The sequence below is a fragment of the Pongo pygmaeus genome, chromosome 16 (genome assembly GCF_028885625.2).
Source record: "Pongo pygmaeus isolate AG05252 chromosome 16, NHGRI_mPonPyg2-v2.0_pri, whole genome shotgun sequence".
NCBI lineage: Eukaryota > Metazoa > Chordata > Mammalia > Primates > Hominidae > Pongo > Pongo pygmaeus.
Genome location: NC_072389.2, coordinates 106276848 through 106294692, shown reverse-complemented (window position 1 = coordinate 106294692; position 17845 = coordinate 106276848). Strand labels below are relative to the sequence as shown.

The following is a 17845-nucleotide window of genomic DNA, read 5'->3' as shown; positions in this document are numbered from 1 at the left end:
CAAGCAAGTTTCATGAGGTAAGAAATCCTGCTGTCACTGAGGAAATGAGTCACCCTGCAGATGACACTATCCCTCAGAAAAGCCACTCCCTGACTAACACTTGGTCAGGGTGACCTAAACCCTGATCAGGGTGTTGTAGGAAATGAGGGACTGCTGGCTGGCCATCGTGCCACTTGGAGGCACAGTGCCATCCATGAGGAACGTAAATAGTGACTGCAGTGCCAGTGCCAACAGTATATAGGGCACTTGCCACGTGCCAGGCATTACATTAGGTAATTGAGACACATGATGTACTTTATTTAATCCTGATCTAGAACTTACAAAATAAACATAAAATGTTGTGTCTATTTTTACAGACTGACTTGTCCTAGATCCCTTAGCTATTCAGCGACAGGACTGACCTTCAAACTGCGCTTCCTGACTGCAGAGCCACAGTTCTAAGTTTTCAGGCTCTGTGAGGAATTCAGGGCTTAGAAAACATCGCTTACCCTAAGCCATGTAGTTGGAAAGGGGTGAAAATGGCATTCAGATTCCCAAACTCCTTTTATTAGCAAGCCACTAGGTCCTGAGTTCTCACATGTCTTGTCCTGGAAATCCTACTCTTGTTTGCTGGAGTCGGGAGGGAGAGCTGGGCATTCTCCCAGGTGAGGCCCATCTTTGGAAAGCTTGGAACCACCTGACACTGCAACACAGCCTCTCCAGGACCTGTCCCTAGGTATTTTACTCAGCACAGTTGGTACCCATTATGTGGGCTTTCCTTACTGAAAGACAGCTGTGAAACCAGTTATCTTTATCCAGTAGTGACAGAGACGAGAACACAATGGGGGAGGAGGCTATGAAGCCACAGGAGGTTCTCCCATTTCTCTCTCTGGGGAATATTTTAAAACTTAGTATTTAATTTTACTGTTTAAACCAGCCTGACATCTGATTCTTTCCTGTACCCAGTAGGCGACGATAATAAGTTGAGGTTACTATATAACGCTTACCCAGCACATTACTGTGTTCAGGTATGTCTGTATACCTAATCTCCCTTAGTCCCACGACAGGTCTTTGTGGTAGGTGGAATTAACCCCATTTAACAGGCCAGTAAACAAAGATTCAGAGAGATTGAGTTGCCTGAGATGACTCAGCTATTAAGTGACAGGACTGGCCCTTAAACTGGGTTTTCTGACTGCAGAGCCACCGTTCTCTCGAAAGTTCTTAGGGTCTATGCAAGACTTACAGCTGCTTGTGGTATATGAAGGGCTGCATTCACTCATTTTTGTTATTTTTATTGTGTTCATCAATTGCCAGCTTGCAATCTGTATAATGGCCTTACCCACCCCTTTCTAACCGGATGAGGTGATGGGAAGCCGGTGCAGCACCCATGAGTGGCACACAGGAGGTCTTTGCAGACACTAAGGCAATCCTTTAGTCTCTCAAATGGGAAAACTGAGACAGAACCAGGTGACTAACCTTGGGCCCTTTGTGACTTACTGGCAGCAGGTTCCCAACTCCTTTGCTCTGCCCTGGACCAGTCACTTGTGCCCGACACTAATAACAGGGTAATTTGTGAGAGATGTTGTGTGACTCACCAGGCAAGGGAGGAGAGTTTGCAAAGATGGCCTGTGGAGAGGAGCAAGATGTTTCCCAGCAATTGGAAAGGAAATGCTGACAGGATGCTCCTTGGATTAACATTTCTTAGTGTTGCAACACCATTGCCTACTTACCCAGCCACCAACTTACATTTTACATTCCTAAAGTGAACAACCAAAAGGTGGGGAGGGGAGTTCTACCTTTGAAAACAGAACTACCAATCTCACAGTGTTTCTCCCCATCACCTTGGACCCCTTTTTTTGAACCCTAAGATTTGTATTCTTCTAAGACATATCTGTTCTGTGACTTTGCTTTACACCCCTCTGACTTCAGTCATACCTGTTTTTCTGCAAATTTCTATCCACATTACCAGTCTAAGTCAACTTCCTGGCTCACTTACCTCCCTGGGTCCTGAGTGGGCCTTTGGCAATCTCTGTCGAGGTAACGATCAGGCCAAGATGAGCCCAAGCGGATTAAGGTGAAGGGGCCTTGGGAGAATTCCATTTTGGTGAGCACTGCCTCCTGGAAAGCCATGTGCTATTGTGTCTTTATTACCTCCACACTGTAAAGTCATTTTACAGGTAGATTTCAAGAGCCTGTCTTCCTACTGACTAAGGGAATACACTTTGTATTTTCTCTGAAATTGTTAAAATCCAAAAGATTCCAATAGTTAGCTGTTTGTGTGAGTAAAATGGCTGTGATAAGTTTTTATGTAGGTAACAAACTTGCCTTACTTCAAATCAGTTTAATCCACATATTATCTGTGTCAAGCCATTGGCTTTTGTATATGAAACATTTACTATAAAAATTAGCCTCTTAAAAATATTAATGTGAAACAAATTACCATTTAGACAGGGGGAACTAGGTGTGTATTGGAAAAACATTGGCTTTCCTGGGTTTACTCAGATACTGCAATTTTATTCCCCTGGGACTCAGTTTCTTCATATCTATAGGGCTGGGCTAGATGTTGCATGATTTTTAGAATAAAATTTGCTTTCACTGATTTGAATAATCAAATAAGAAAAGAGTGATAAATTTTCCTAATGTTGAATCAGCGATGACAATATTTTAAAAGTTTAAGCCACCCAGAATTTATCATGTTAGTATATAAATCATTTTTTATGTTTCTTTCTAGTTTTTTTATACCCACACACATACATATGATATGTATAAATTAGTATCATATAATGAGATCATATTCTCACATAATCATAGTATGATGTAACTTTGAATTTGGATTTTACTTTTCAATATGTCATTAGGATTTCTCATGTTGATAAATTTTATAATTTTTAACATTAGCTGGATATTATTATCTGGAGTTAATATTTCAAATGTGCTTAAACATTCTGGTTTTTAAAAAACTAATATTACTAACATTGAAGTGTTATTTATTAACTGTAGCTTTCAAAAATTGTGTCCAGTTTTATGTTTTATGTACATTCCCAGGTACACTTGCACATTTTAGTGACTCCTAAAATTTATTTTCTAGTTTCCAAAAGGGTAGTATCATTTGTGTTGCCACCAGTTACAGATGCGTGTAGTAGTTTTACTATATCGTAGTTAGCACTGAATATTATTTTTAAATAACTTCTTCTAACTTAATAAGTGTCAATTAAAGAATTTTAGGACCTGGAAGTTTATTTAGTTCCCTTCCTTAGAAGGGCAATTTCATGGTATTTAATAGTTTGACTCCAGTTTATCATTTGACAGACATGAAATAAAGCGATTTACAAGCATTTACCCACTTACTCATTCTAACAACCCTGCAGGGAGGTATAGTGATCAACTCCATCTTGTAGATGGGGAAACCGAGGTCATGCTAGTTAGCCATGGGCACATGGCTAGTTCAGTGTGAAAACTCGGCTCAGACCTGAGGAGCCTGGCCCCGAGTCCATGTGCTTGGCCGCTGTGGTCTGTGTATTGAGCACTTCCTGTATGCCAGCTTACGGAGCCCTGGGGGATCTGGGGCTCGCACTTACTGTTTGTGCACTTGCTGTATGCCAGGTTACGGAACCCTGGGGGATCTGGGGCTCGCACTTACTATTTGTGCACTTACTGTATGCCAGGTTATGGAACCCTGGGGGATCTGGGGCTCTGGAAAGCCTAGATGAGGATCTTATAGATGCTTAAATGGAGTCTTGAGGATTAAGGAGGAGAGGGTGAGGTGAAGGGGTGAGCAGAGCACTCTAGGCAGAAGGAATGGCCTATGCACATGCCGCAAGGCTAAAGAAAGAACTTTGCCAGTAATTCCAGCACTTTGGAAAGCTGAGGGGGAAGGATTGCTTGAGCCCAGGAGGTTGAGACCAGTCTGGGCAATATAGTAAGACCTCGTCACTACTAAAAATGAAAAACTAGCTGGGTGTGGTGGTGCACGCCTGTGGTCCCAGCTACATAGGAGGCTGAGGTGGGAGGATTGCTTGAGCCCAGAAAGTCAAGGCTTCGGTGAGCCATGATCATGCCACTAAACTCCAGCCTGGGTGACAGAGATCTTATCTCAAAAAAAAGAAAAGAAAACAAGAACTTTGCCTTTTGCTTTCAAATATTAGAGAGCAGACCCCTCACAGTTGCGGTATCACAGACTGAGGGGAGGCGGGACACAGAAGGACTGGAAAAGTAGGCAGGCGTCCAACCGCCCAGGGCCCTCCTGCAAGCATCTCAGTTACAGGAGAGTGCACGGAGAGGGAAGATAGGGAGCTGCCTCCAGACAGAGGTGGACTCACTTTGGAGAAAAAGCCTCTGACAGAACCTTCCCCAAGTGGAGTTTCTTCCGCACACAACAGGAGACAGCAGTAGCTGCCTGGAGCATCTCTAAGAATTAATTCATTGGCTCAAGATTTAGGTTAGGAAGGGGCTGATAGATGGCACCCTAGATCACAGTATATTGTGGAGTTTTATTACAGAGCCAAGAGAAACACATCTTGAAGGGAAGAGCATGAGGGGAGAGCTCTGGCCCGAAAGGGAACTTGACCCTTTCGGATGCCAAATGTCTAATTGGCATTTTTGAGGTTTATTAGTTTTGCTAGGAAAATATCCCAATTATGTTTAGTAACAATGAGAAAGTATTGCCCTAGTGGAAAGTGACAGCTGGCTCATGGAGACATTAAATTTTGGAATCAGTGGGAGCAAAAGGGCAGAATCACATCTTCCTGAAACCTCAAGTCATCACCTAATTTATAAGCACAATAAAGTAAAGCAAACTCTACCAACAGTGTTAGGAGGGAAAATGAGGGGGCTCTCCCTTCTCATTTGGACTTCAGAGGCCTTTTTTGACTTGCTCAGAATACCCTCAGCCTTTGATATCTAGTATTAGAGTAAAGCACATAAAGATGGTTGGACTTTTCCATCAACGCACACTGCGTCCAGTCAGGATTAGAGTAATGGGAGATTGGCTAGTAACAACTCTGACGAATATAGGACTAGCAGGTATAAGAAGCAGTCACACCTCTGGGATATCGAGCACCCAAGGAAGAGGCTCCCCACAGGCTGATATGCAGACCCTCTTGAAAGGAGTCTTTATGGTGCCAGCGGAACTTGCTGGAAACCAGCCCTCTGGAACTTTCCATAAATCTGCCCTATAGGGTTCTGGGAGAGCTGCTCATTAGCAGGTATCTCCCTGGCAGCACGCTGCCACAACACCCCCAAGGGAGGTACTGAAATCTGCTGGCGGCTGGGGGTTGCTGGAGCCCATCACTGTGTGCCCCAGATCTCAAAAAAAAAACCCTTTCCTCCCACCGTCTTGCTACATGACCCTCTTCTGACAAAGCTTCCTGACCAGCTGGCAAAGGGAAAATATGTAAAGGGATTGGATCCATTTTCCCAGAGCAGGCAAAAAGGATGAATTTGGAGTTGAGAGGCATTAACTTGACAACTGGCCCAAGCTTCAAGAAAGAAGCCCTGTAAGAAGAGCAAAGACTTATGATGCTCCTCTCCAGGGCACGTAACAGAGCATTAATGGAAACCCAGGCTCCCAGTGGACTTATGATGCTCCTCTCTAGGGCATGTAGCAGAACATTAATGGAAACCCAGGCTCCCAATGGACTTACGATGCTCGTCTCTAGGGCATGTAACAGAGTCTTAATGGAAACCCAGGCTCCCAGTGGACTTATGATGCTCCTCTCTAGGGCATGTAACAGAGCATTGATGGAAACCCAGGCTCCCAATGGACTTACGATGCTCCTCTCCAGGGCATGTAACAGAGTGTTAATGGAAACCCAGGCTCCCAATGGACTTACGATGCTCCTCTCCAGGGCATGTAACAGAACATTAATGGAAACCCAGGCTCCCAATGGACTTACCATGCTCCTCTCCAGGGCATGTAACAGAACATTAATGGAAACCCAGGCTCCCAATGGACTTACGATGCTCCTCTCCAGGGCATGTAACAGAACATTAATGGAAACCCAGGCTCCCAGTGGACTTATGATGCTCCTCTCTAGGGCATGTAACAGAGTGTTAATGGAAACCCAGGCTCCCAATGGACTTATGATGGAAAAAGTCCCTGGATTATTTTTTTAAATTGAGTTATAGAATTTCTTTATATATTCTAGATAAAAGTTCTTTGTGTTGCAGATATTTTCTCCCAGTCTGTAGTGTGGCTTTTTTATTCTCTTACTGTTTCTTTTTTTTTTCTTTGAGATGGAGTCTTGCTCTGTCACCCAGGCTGGAGTGCATTGGTGTAATCTTGGCTCACTACAACCTCTGCCTCCAGGGTTCAAGAAATTCTCCTGCCTCAGCCTCCCAAGTAGCTGGGATTACAGGCACCTTCCACCACGCCTGGGTAATTTTTGTATTTTTAGTAGAGATGGGGTTTCACCATGTTGGTCAGGCTGGTCCTCGAACTTCTGACCTCAGGTGATCCACTCACCTCAGCCTCCCAAAGTGCTGAGATTACAGGTGTAAGTCACTGTGCCTGACCTTAATGGTATTTTTTGATGAGCAGAAGTCTCCATGTTTTACAGTCTACCTGGAAACAATACAAAGGATAGCTCTTGTTTACTTATCTTTTCTTTTATTTTCTCTGTATTATTAGAGTCACAGTCTCACCTGTTGTAACAAATAGAACTCAAAATTCAATGACTAAGATAGAAATTCATTTCTCTTGCATGTAACAGTACAGACATGAGTGGCACAGGGCTAATGAGTTAATCGGCTTTAAAAATCGCTCCTGTCCTATCAGCCACATCTCCAGCTATCAGGATGGCAGAGAAAAACCAGGACATGCAGTTTGGTCTTTAGGGAGATTACGCAAATTAATTCCACCCTTATGTCATCGACGCAGGCATAGTGACACGTGCCACGTCTGGGGAGGCTGGAGAATGCTGCCTCATGGAGCGGGCAGCCACACGCCAGGTGCAACTGGAGTGGGGGCTGGGGATGTGTAACTAAAAAGAATAAATGGATGCTTGGGAGCATCCTGATACCACTTAATGACATCTCTGAGGTGATACCATATTTTTGTTACAAATATTCTTAATTTTTCTTTTTTTTTTGAATCTCTAAGTCTATTATGAATTTCTTCCAGGCTTTAAATTAATATAATTGTTAAATTTTGTGTAGGAGAATTCCTTAAAATTATTTTTTGTCTTGTAGTAAGTTAATTGCTCCTCTACATTACAGTATAGGATATTTTTCTTTTTTTTTCTCTCTTCAGTTTTTTTACAGTTATAGCCTAAGGCATTCATAGATTTTTTAATGCACTAACTTAGAAACAGTAAATATCCTTCAAGGTGAAGTTGTTCTGTCATTTGCATTGTCTTCTTCATGTGAAATGGTACAATTTTAAATGCATTTAGAATTGGAATTTACTGTGGGCTTGGTCTTAACACTGTGCACTGGAGGTGCGTAGCTGCTAATGTTTTCCTTTGTGTTTTATCTTAAATGCATACTAATTTTTTTTTGGCTGGGTTTGTAGAGCTGGTTCCAAAGAAAGCACAAACAGACTAATGTAGATAAACATGTTTACCCGACCCTTTAACCAAATTTTAAGAATTGTTTTACAACTAATAAAAATGAAGTTGTTTTTAGATAATTAAATCAGATTTTATTATTGGCTGAAGCATCACTCTTTGATTGTTAAAAAATGCATTCTAGCCCCAGTAAGCTTTACATCCATTCATTCAATAAATATTCATTTGGTGTCTACTGTGTGGCCAGCTCTGAGTAGGCAATAGCGAGCAAGACAGAGAAGGTCCTTCTGTTACGGAGCTGATGTTCCCTTCACCAGAGAATGCCAGTCACCTATAACCTAGCTGGTCACCTGACCTTCAAAAGCTCTTGCCAACTCATATTCTCCAACCATAATAATATTCAGAGATTGCGAATGTTAACTCAAGCACATCCTTTCACTTTGTCAGTCAGAAAAATACCTCTACTTCAGTTTGACTTGTTTGCCCACCTTGCCATTTCTTGTTCTTGCTGTCTGTCTGAGAGAAACCTTCTGTTCTGTAGAGATAGTTTCTTGTTGCTCTCCTCTATCTGAGAGATATGTTCTGTAGCAATATCTTCTAAACTGGTATGGAATTTACAGTATGAATTGGATGAATAATTACCAGATGTTGTCCAAAGCCTCAGCTTGGATTGGAGTTCTTACATCAGCAAAAGTTAGACTCTCATATTTTTTAATACTTTACAAAAATGTTGCTTCGAATAGTGATAAACTTGTGGCCCAGCTGGTTTCATTCCTTCCATCCTAAGGTCGAATGGAATGGCGTCCATCTGAGGAAGTAGCTCAACAGGCTTCATTTACACATTGGGTTCTATACCCACGAGGTTAGAAAAGAATGACCATGAACCCCCTACATTAGCTACATTGTCTTCTTGGAAACTTTTGGCAGCTGAAGTCAAAAATAGGGTTTAAGAATTCCATAGTATTAGCAAAAAACACAGCTGGGGCCGAGATGCCTCATCCGTTACTATTGCTTCCCCCAAAGTATGAAGAAATAACCGCAGGCAGTTTTCTTGCAAATATTTCATATTTAAAAAAATAGCCTCAGTTTTTTTATGTAAATAAAATCACAATTTCTTCTGGTATTTTTATATGAGTAAAAATTGCAGAACTTAGAGAATGCACAAGGGATGAGAAAAAGGGGCCTTGAGTAGCTAAGAGAGAAAAAGGAACTGGGAATGACCCAGGGGTAAATAAGTACATTTGCTTCCAAGAGAATTCCAAGCAGAGATACTGAAGAGTTGTTAACAGCGTTTATTTTTAAATTGCCAGAAATTGCTAGAATTGGATCAAATGACTAAAGATGGGAGATGGGCTAAGAACTTAACGTGGGCATCAGTGGGCTCCTGAGACTGACCGAAAAGTGAGTGAGTCACAATCAAGGTCCTTAAAGGACAGAATCATTGCTGTGAAGGCTCAAGAATTTTTCACAGCAGTGACATGTGGGGTTTTAAAAACACAGATATCTCTCCATCTCAATATTTTGTAACTGTCCTTTCCATCTGAGTATTGTTGAAGTATTGCAATGCTTACATAGTTAACCCAGCACAAAAGTATTGTTCTACTCATGGTATAGGTGATATGTTTTTTTTCATCTACCAAGCATCTTTTTAAGGCTATTGAGGGAAGCCAGCAGCCTCCTTTACACAGAAAAAAACCACCTTAAGCAGTAACTAAGAGTGTCATTGTCAAATTTCCAACAGGAAGAACAGGGGCAAAAATGGGAGAGAAAGAGGAAAAAGAGACAAACGAGCAAATGAGTGCCCACTGTCAGCAAGATGAGGTCAGAGGCTAAACAGAGGGAGAAACTGACAAATGCTGCAGGCTGTGCACTTTTCAGTTATAAATCCTAAAAACAGGTACCTCTGCTGCACTTAAGGTTCAGACAACCAAACTGGAGTCATCCGTTTCTCTAAAGGAGGGTGTGGAAGATGCTGGATGTATAAGTCGGGGTTCTTGGCTGCAGGCAATAGAATCTACCTCTTTCTTAGTACCTTAAATAAAATACTTCATTGGAGGCGACTCACATCATTGAAGGAAGGCTGGTGGACTAGACTTGGATGACAGTGGAAACCAAGGCAATCAGGAAAGCCAAGAAGCTGAGAGACCGCGACTATCTTTTCATCAGCAGCAGTCACGGCCGCCGCTGCCTCGACAGGATGACATCTGCTGCTGCTGCTGCTGGAGAGCATTGTCTGCTCCAGATTCAATCCCAAGAAAAGGATCTGAATGACCAGCTCTAAGGTCAGGCCAATGCCAGCAGATGGAGAATGACCCCCTTTGGCAGTCACGATGGGAAAGACACCATACCAACTTCACACATGGTGGCAATTTTCCCTGACTACTATGTGGGCTGGATGCTGAGCTGGTGACAGGTCCAAAATGACACATCCAGTACACTAGGATCAGGTAAGTGTGACTCTGAAGGATCCCAGAGGTTCTGGCTGTGGGTTTTCACAGGCTGTGGCCTCAGAGCTGCCATGGAGAGGCCATGAGTATGTGACTTGTTTCTTGCTAATAGTCTGAAGTGGCAGAGATGATTAGAGAAGAGTGACTGTCACAGTCTTCACTTCCTTTGTCTGTTTAGCCTCTGATCTCATCCTGAGGGAAGATGAGGCTGGCTGGAGGGGTAGCCTGGACCATTGAAGCCCATGCCTAGAGCTGAAATATTGGCTTATGGAGTCTATGACCACCCTTAGCTTCAAGGGGCCATCATCTGGGAGAGACACTTCTTCAGGAGAGTTCAGTTTTGCTTTTTAAAGCATACTGTTTTTTTCTTCCATAAAGTCATGAAATTTAAAGTCATACTGAAGTCTGAACCTGGTTATAGTCTTTTTTATTTATTTTTCGGGGTTCGTGGGTGCAAGCTTGACTCAGGAGAATTTGGGAGGTAAAACTTAAGCACCATAAGTGAAGAACAGGCAGCTGCAGCATGAAATTCAGGATAAGCCATAGATTAAAATGTGTAAAGGTTAAAAGTTGTTGAAGCTGAGAAGGAGGCTTCCTAACTTTTTTATTTTTTTGGAGGTATAATTTACATACCATGCAATTCACCCATTTAACGTGTGCAATTCAATATCTTTTTGTGTATTTACAGAATTGTGCAACCAACACCACATTCAAATGTTAAGCATTTTCACTACCTTAAAAATAAACCATGTACCCATCAGAAGCCATTTCTCATTTTCCCCCATCTGTCCCCACTTCTGCTTTACCTCACTAAGGAGCTACTAACCTACTTTATATCTCTTCTGGACATTTCACGTAAATGGAATCATACAATATGTGGCCGTCTGTGTCTGGCCACTTAGCATCATCTTTTCAAGGGTCATCCATACTGAGCATGAATCTTTTCTATTTTCTTCAGTATATGCCTAGGAGTAGAATTACAAAGTCTTCCAGGAACTGTATATTTAACCATTTGAGAAACCAACAGCCTGTTTTCCACGGCAGTGGCACCTTGTCACATTCCCACCAGCAATGCCTGGTATGTGTGTGGGGGGGGGTCCCAATTTCTTCACACCCCGTCAGCACTTGTGACCTGTTGGATGGCAGCTGTGGGTGTGAAGGGCATCTCTGGGTATGGTTGTGACTTCCATTTCTCCCGGGACTGAGGCAGAGCATCTTTTCATGTGCTTATTGGCCATTTCTATATTGTCCTTGATAAAATGTCTATTCAGATCCTTTGATCATTTTTAAATTGGATTATTCATCATTTTTTTTCATTGAGTTGTCAGTGTCCTTTACATATTCTAACTACAAGTCCCTTCTCAGATATATGACCTTCAAATATTTTTTTCCATTCTGTGGGTCATCATTGATGGTATCCATTTGTCTATTCTTTCTTTTGTTGCTTGTGCTTTTTGGTTGTTGTTTGTTTGTTTGTTTGTTTGTTTTGAAACAGGGTCTCTCAGACCCGATGGCTCACAAAGACAGCCCATAGGCTCACAGAGGAGCTGGCCACCAAATTCTGTCACTCAGGCTGGAGTGCAGTGGCCCCATTTTGGCTCACTGAAACCTCTGCCTCTGGGCTCAAGCAATCCTCCCACCTCAGCATCCTGAGTAACTGAGATTACAGGCGCAGGGCACCATGCCCCATGCCTAGCTAATTTTTGTATTTTTTGTAGAGATGGGATCTCACTATGTTGTCCAAGCTGGTCTTGAATTCCTGGGCTCAAGAGACCCACCCACCCCAGCCTCCCAGGGTTCTGGATGTATAGGTGTGAGCCATCACACCCAGCCTGCTTGTGCTTTTGATATATAAGAAGGCTTTGCCTAACTCGAGGTCACAAAGATTTACTCCTATATTTTCTTCTAAGAGTTTTACAGTTTTAGCCATTATATTTAGATCTGTGCTTTGTTTTAATTTTTGAGTATGATGTGACGAATGGGTTCTTAACACTTCTGAAGCTGTAGTAATTGATGTTTGGTGGCAGCACATGAAGAAAGAATGAAGAATGTAGATTTATTATCTTTCTCAGTTTGGACTACATTTTCCAAGAGGCCATCCTCTTGAGTTCTTTCCATCTTCCCTAAATATTTTTGGCTGTTGAGTATTAAAGTTGCTATGGCTTTCAACAGATCTTAATCCATTGCTTACATGTAATGCACAAGGAATTGTTTAGAGTGGTAACCCCTACATAACCATGATAAACTATTTGATTAGTTATATTTCACATTATACAAAATAATCTGTACTGCCTTGAGTTGTGTTTTACAGGTGAGCAAGCTATTTTGTATAACAGTGATTATAATAATATTGGGGGGAAAACCTAACTCAGTGTCATTGCTATGTGTTCCCTGAGTCTTTATCTATTAAATTTGGAGCCAGTAAAGTAAGGAACATGCTGAGGCAAACTTCTAGGAAAAAAAATATCTTTGCCTTTGCAGGAGTATCTAGTTTTGATGCAGTTGAGGAACACAGACCTGGCACAAGCTTTGTCCATTACAGAGAGCCTCTGTGGCCTCAACTGGTTTCTCAAGTCTGTAGGAAGTTTGAACTTTAGCTGGAGTTTGACTCAAAGGCTCGTGGATGCTCTTGTTCTGAGATGTTCTGGGCGAGTACTTCAAAATAGATTTCTCTAAATTCCCCTTTTGGTCAGTTATGTCAGATGGTTCAGGCAACCAAGCTTGAGTCCTCACTTATTTTACCAAACCAACCATGAAAGTTGATCAATTCTTCCTTCCTAACAGCTCTGTCACCAGTTCTCACTGCACCTTCGTACCCAGATCAAGTCTGCAGTCTGTGGTCACCTCTTCACCCCTGTCCTTTCTGTGGCCCCGAAACCTAATCGAGAGGAAGTATCACTAAAGTCTTTGTTGATTATCTTTGTTCCACCATATTTACACAACTTTGCAATGGTGTAAATAGGATTCACTCCTCCCTCTCAGGGTAGAAATTCTAATAAAAGAATAGTCCATGGAGGCTGGGTGTGGTGCTTATGCCTGTAATCCCAGCACTTTGGGAGGCTGAGGCGGGTGGATCACCTGAGGTCGGGAGTTCGAGACCAGCCTGACCAACATGGAGAAACCCTGTCTCTACTAAAAATACAAAATTAGCTGGCCATGGTGGCATACGTCTGCAATCCCAGCTACTCGGGAGGCTGAGGCAGGAGAATTGCTTGAACCCAGAAGGCAGAGGTTGCAGTGAGCCGAGATCAGGCCATTGCACTCCAGCCTGGGCAACAGGAGCGAAACTTCGTCTCAAAAAAAAAAAAAAAGAATAGTCCTTGGAAAAGAAGGCAGCCTTTCTCCAGGGGCACAGCCTTGCAGGTGTGGAGGTGACTGGGTTAGCACTTCTCCGAATGGTGGGTAAGAGGTGAGATGAGGTATGGAATTATCTCACAAGGGTTCAATTCTTGGTTTTGGTGTGGATCTTTCTGAAGGACATTGGGGTCCACATTGGGGTCCACACTGTGGAATTCTTTCTCATCTGAAGTCAGAAATCTGTCACTTCAGTATTCCCCTCTTGTATCCTATCCTCTGATCTAGTCTTCCCATTACCCTCGGGCCTCACTCCTAACACACATGTCTTTGACCTTCACTCCCTTGAGTTTTCTTTCTTCCCCATCAATCTCACTTCTCTCTGGGGCTCCCTTTATCCTCTACCCGATTTGCATCCCACAGATGGCATTATTCCCTCTGGTCACCACTGCTCTGGCCAAACCTTCTTTCTGCTGACTGCATCTATTGCTGTGAGCTGATTGTTCTCCATCTCCTGAGGCATGCTTCACACCACTGCCAGAAGAGCTGCCAGGCATGTGCCTGGGTGAGGCGAAGTGGGGAGGGGGCTTGAAATCCAGCCCTCATTCCACTGATCATTTTGGGCTTGGTAGAGCTGTGTCTGCCTAGAGAAAATACCTTCCTCTAATCGGCACAAAGACACCCTACGGCTCACAGAGGAACTGGCTACCAAATTGACCTTTCTAAAATAGCTGACCATCTAATTCCTCTGCATAATACCCTTCAGTGGGTCCTATCAGCTAAATGCCAAATCCTTAGCATGGAATGCAAGCAAACCCTCTAAGACCTAGCCTGCTTGTCCCACCAGCATTCTAATGAGGGTGATCATATGATTTATTGTCCAAAGTATTCCTTTCAGAATACTTCTGAAAGGAAGCAAGAGCTGTTACTGATTATGCCAGGGCAATCCACTGCAGTGCCTGGGCACTTATTTGTAACCTACCATATTCCACACCTTGGATTCATTCACTGTGGTAGTGCCAACCCGCTGGTAGTTTTCTATGTACACCTTGTTATTTCCCGATTAAGAGGTTTTGACAGAGTTATTTTGACAACCTTGTTGTGAATCTGAGGACATTTTGATTCCTTTTTATGATTAAACAATAAAAGATGAAATCCATACATCCTCAAGTCAAAATCCCAAGTCCAAAATGATCACAGCCTAAACAATGATATTAAAACATCTAATTTACATTATTCTATGCTCTGGTTACTTGATTGTAGTATGAATACTTTATCTGCTTAGAACTTGTATTCCCTCTTCCCCATTTTCCTGCCTTTCCTGGCTTATATCCACTTATTGTTCGAGATATCTCAAGGACTTTTTCTTCCAGTTACCTTTCCCTGATATTTCCTGGTTGGGCTCAGTGCCCATCATCTTGTTCCCACAGCAACCTGTATACGTTTTTTATCATACCTAAAAAAAAAAAAAAAATGTGTTGAAGTCATGAGTTCAGGCCTGCCTTGCTTACGAGACTATTATGTCCTCAAGGCAGGAACCCTGTCTTATTAATTGTTTTATCCTCAGTGCTCAGCACGGCTCTTCACAAATAATAGAATCTTAATAAATATTCCTTTACGTAGACTAATTTGATCTCCTTGTAATATGAAGTGAAACGTGCCTGCCCCTTATTTCCTGGGGAATTTTTTAGGGTACTAGTGATGATTTATACCTACTTGGAGCCTTCAGGACATTGACTTTTGGCATGTTAAAGTTGTAAAGCCTATTGTTATTTTTTATACCATAGAACCATATACAAAGAAAATACACATGCATAATATTCACATATGTTTTGCCAAAAGTGTGAATAGTGATGTGTTAAACTTCAGTTTTTCCATGCCATAAACAAAATTGTTCTGAGGGTATGGAAGAGTAATTCTTGTTTAATGCAATGAAGGATCATATAATCCATTAAATAATAGTATTCCATTCTTGCCTTATTTTCTTTCTTTTTTTGGGGTGGAGTCTTGCTCTGTTGCCAGGCTGGAGTACAGTGGCGTGATCTTGGCTCACTGCAAACTCCGCCTCCTGGGATCAAGCGATTCTCCTGCCTCAGCCTCCCAAGTTGCTGGGACTACGGGTGTGTACCACCACACTTGACTAATTTTTGTATTTTTAGTAGAGATGGGGCTTCATCATGTTGGCCAGGATGGACTTGATCTCTTGACCTCATGATCCGCCTGCCTTGGTCTCCCAAAGTGCTGATATTGCAGGTGTGAGCCACTGCGCTAGGCCTCTTGCCTCATTTTCTAAGCTCTCTGGATCTGGCATTTTGAGCCAAGGTGATCAATGTTATCCTAAAGTTACGTGTTTGTTTTACAAGCCTAATGTCTGTTTCCATTTCTCTAGAATGTTTTGGACGCTTAAAGAATGGTTCTGGTTGGAAAGATTCTGGCTTCCTCCAACAATAAAGTGGTCAGATCTTGAGGATCACGATGGACTCATCTTTGTAAAACCTTCTCATTTATACATGACAATTCCATATGCTTTTCTCTTGCTGATTATCAGACGTGTATTTGAAAAGTAAGTAGTACTTGTGTCTTTCCTTCCCATTCCCCCTCTTTGCTCTAACACTAGAATAATACAGTCTTAGGCTTACTGAGATCCTTAAAGAATCTGTTGTTCAGAGGTTGCCACTAACGGGGCACAGATTCTTGGGATGAGTTAATGTAATCAGATGCGCTCCAATGTTATTTAAAGGCTGAACAAGAAAAAATTAGAAACATGGATCCCACTGAGTGCTTTAGTTTTATAACGAAGAAAATCAAGATCAAGAGAGGTTGTGGACCACAGAGCTTATTAGTGTCAATGACAATACAGGAACCCAGTTCATCTGCTCTTCCATGGTGTCTGACAATGCATATACATTCCCGGAAAGGTTGTGCTAGAAGAGTCTATGACTCCGGAAGCATTATCATCCTCAAATGCCTATAAAATAACAAAAATGGCTCATTAAAGACCAAACCAAATATTGCTATATAGTATAGCTTATTTTAAAGATTTATTTAAAGGTTTAATAGCTGCCCTTCATTCTAAAGTGCAAGGAAATCAAAGAGAAAAACTATCAGTTTGCTTTCTCAGAAAAAGTAAACTTATTTTTTTCTTGATTTAACTTAAATGGATATTATTTCCAGCCTTTTTATTAAAATTGTACTAGTGTTATGATAACAGTAGATAAATGTTCATCTATAATCTCTGTAGTTGACTCTATTTCAAAAAACTGTTATTAGCACATTAATTTATTTGGAGCAAAGAGACTATTGAAATGTCAAGAGTTGGAAAAACTTGAGACAAAATCTGATAGAGATCATTTTGTCCAAGACTAACTGTAATGCAGATCATATGTTTATAAACATTTGCAGGGTCCTTATCTTGAGAGCTAGTTTGACCAACTCTGTTTCATGAACTCTTGAAAAAGTTTTTGTACAAACAACAACTTCACTGGGGCCAACAGTGGGCTATTCCTATTGGGAGGAAAAGAAAGCCCCTGGATACCACTAAACCCTGGCTGAGAACATTTGAGAATGTATTTCTTTTCCGACAGTTAATTCTACTTTTTATTCACATATTTGGATGTGTCAAGAATGCATAAATAAAGTAGAATAATTACTATCCTGAAATACTAGCTGTTCTTGCATTGTATCCGGTGATCTTTGAATTTGGCATCCAGGTCCATTACTTATTTCCATTGCAGATTTCCTACTTTTTGGTGGACAGCTCCATTTTTCACAGTTTGGCCAGGACTATGAGCCAGAAACATCTTTAGGTTGCCAAAGCAGCACAGCTGTGGAGGACCAGCTTGTTATGTCCCCGTCTTGGCCTCTCCAACAACAATCAGGAAGGAATCCAACCCTCTCTTAATTCCTAGGACCATTGTTGCTTCTTCTCAAGGGATTAAATATAGTGTATATTCTCTATTCTATCTCCTTATAACTCCAACTCCCAATAACTCACTCTCAGCTTTTTCCATTGTGACGCTACAGAAAACTACGTGTTGCTTCGCTAATGCCATATCTCTTTTAATGCCATAGAAGGGAGGAAAATTTAACAGGCAGAGAGGTCATACTTTTTGAAGTATAAGTTTATATTTTTTTCCAGAGCTTCTATATCATTAGTGGGAGATTGAATCACTTATATCATAAATAAAATATCCCTTGTACCTTACATTTGAATAGGAGTTTGTAGTTTAAGAGATACATAAAATCACAAATGGTGTGGTCTCAGTCTGCAGGTGTGGAAATGAGAGGTAAATAACCTGGCCATGGTCACGCAGTTAACATGTACGGGGATGGATCTGGGACTCGAACCCATGAGCTCAGGTTTAGGGTTGTTGGTTTTTTATTTTCTGACTGTTTCAGTAATTCTTAGACTTTCACAGCAAAAGACTCCTGATGGCAGAAGAGAGTACACAGATGTCTCTTGGGAATACAGAAAGCAAGCTTAAAGAGATAATAGCAAACATAAAAACGTCTGAACTATTTTAAAGATTCATGTGAATATAACCCTATGTTTCAGCATATCCTGATATATTTAACACAAGAAAGCTTCCTTCTTTTGTTCTAGACTGTATTTATGCTACA

General features: G+C 41.7%; 1 protein-coding gene across 2 annotated transcripts in view; it reads left to right on the top strand.

The window, feature by feature from the left end:
- CERS3 (ceramide synthase 3) overlaps positions 1–17845 on the top strand; it is a 143273-nt gene that overhangs the window by 27035 nt on the left and 98393 nt on the right. For both annotated transcript variants that reach the window (XM_054450793.2, XM_054450794.2), the window contains exon 4: positions 15615–15788. In XM_054450793.2, the coding sequence (XP_054306768.1) occupies positions 15616–15788 (173 nt within the window). In that variant the 5' untranslated portion in view covers position 15615. The remainder of the gene's footprint in view (positions 1–15614; positions 15789–17845) is intronic.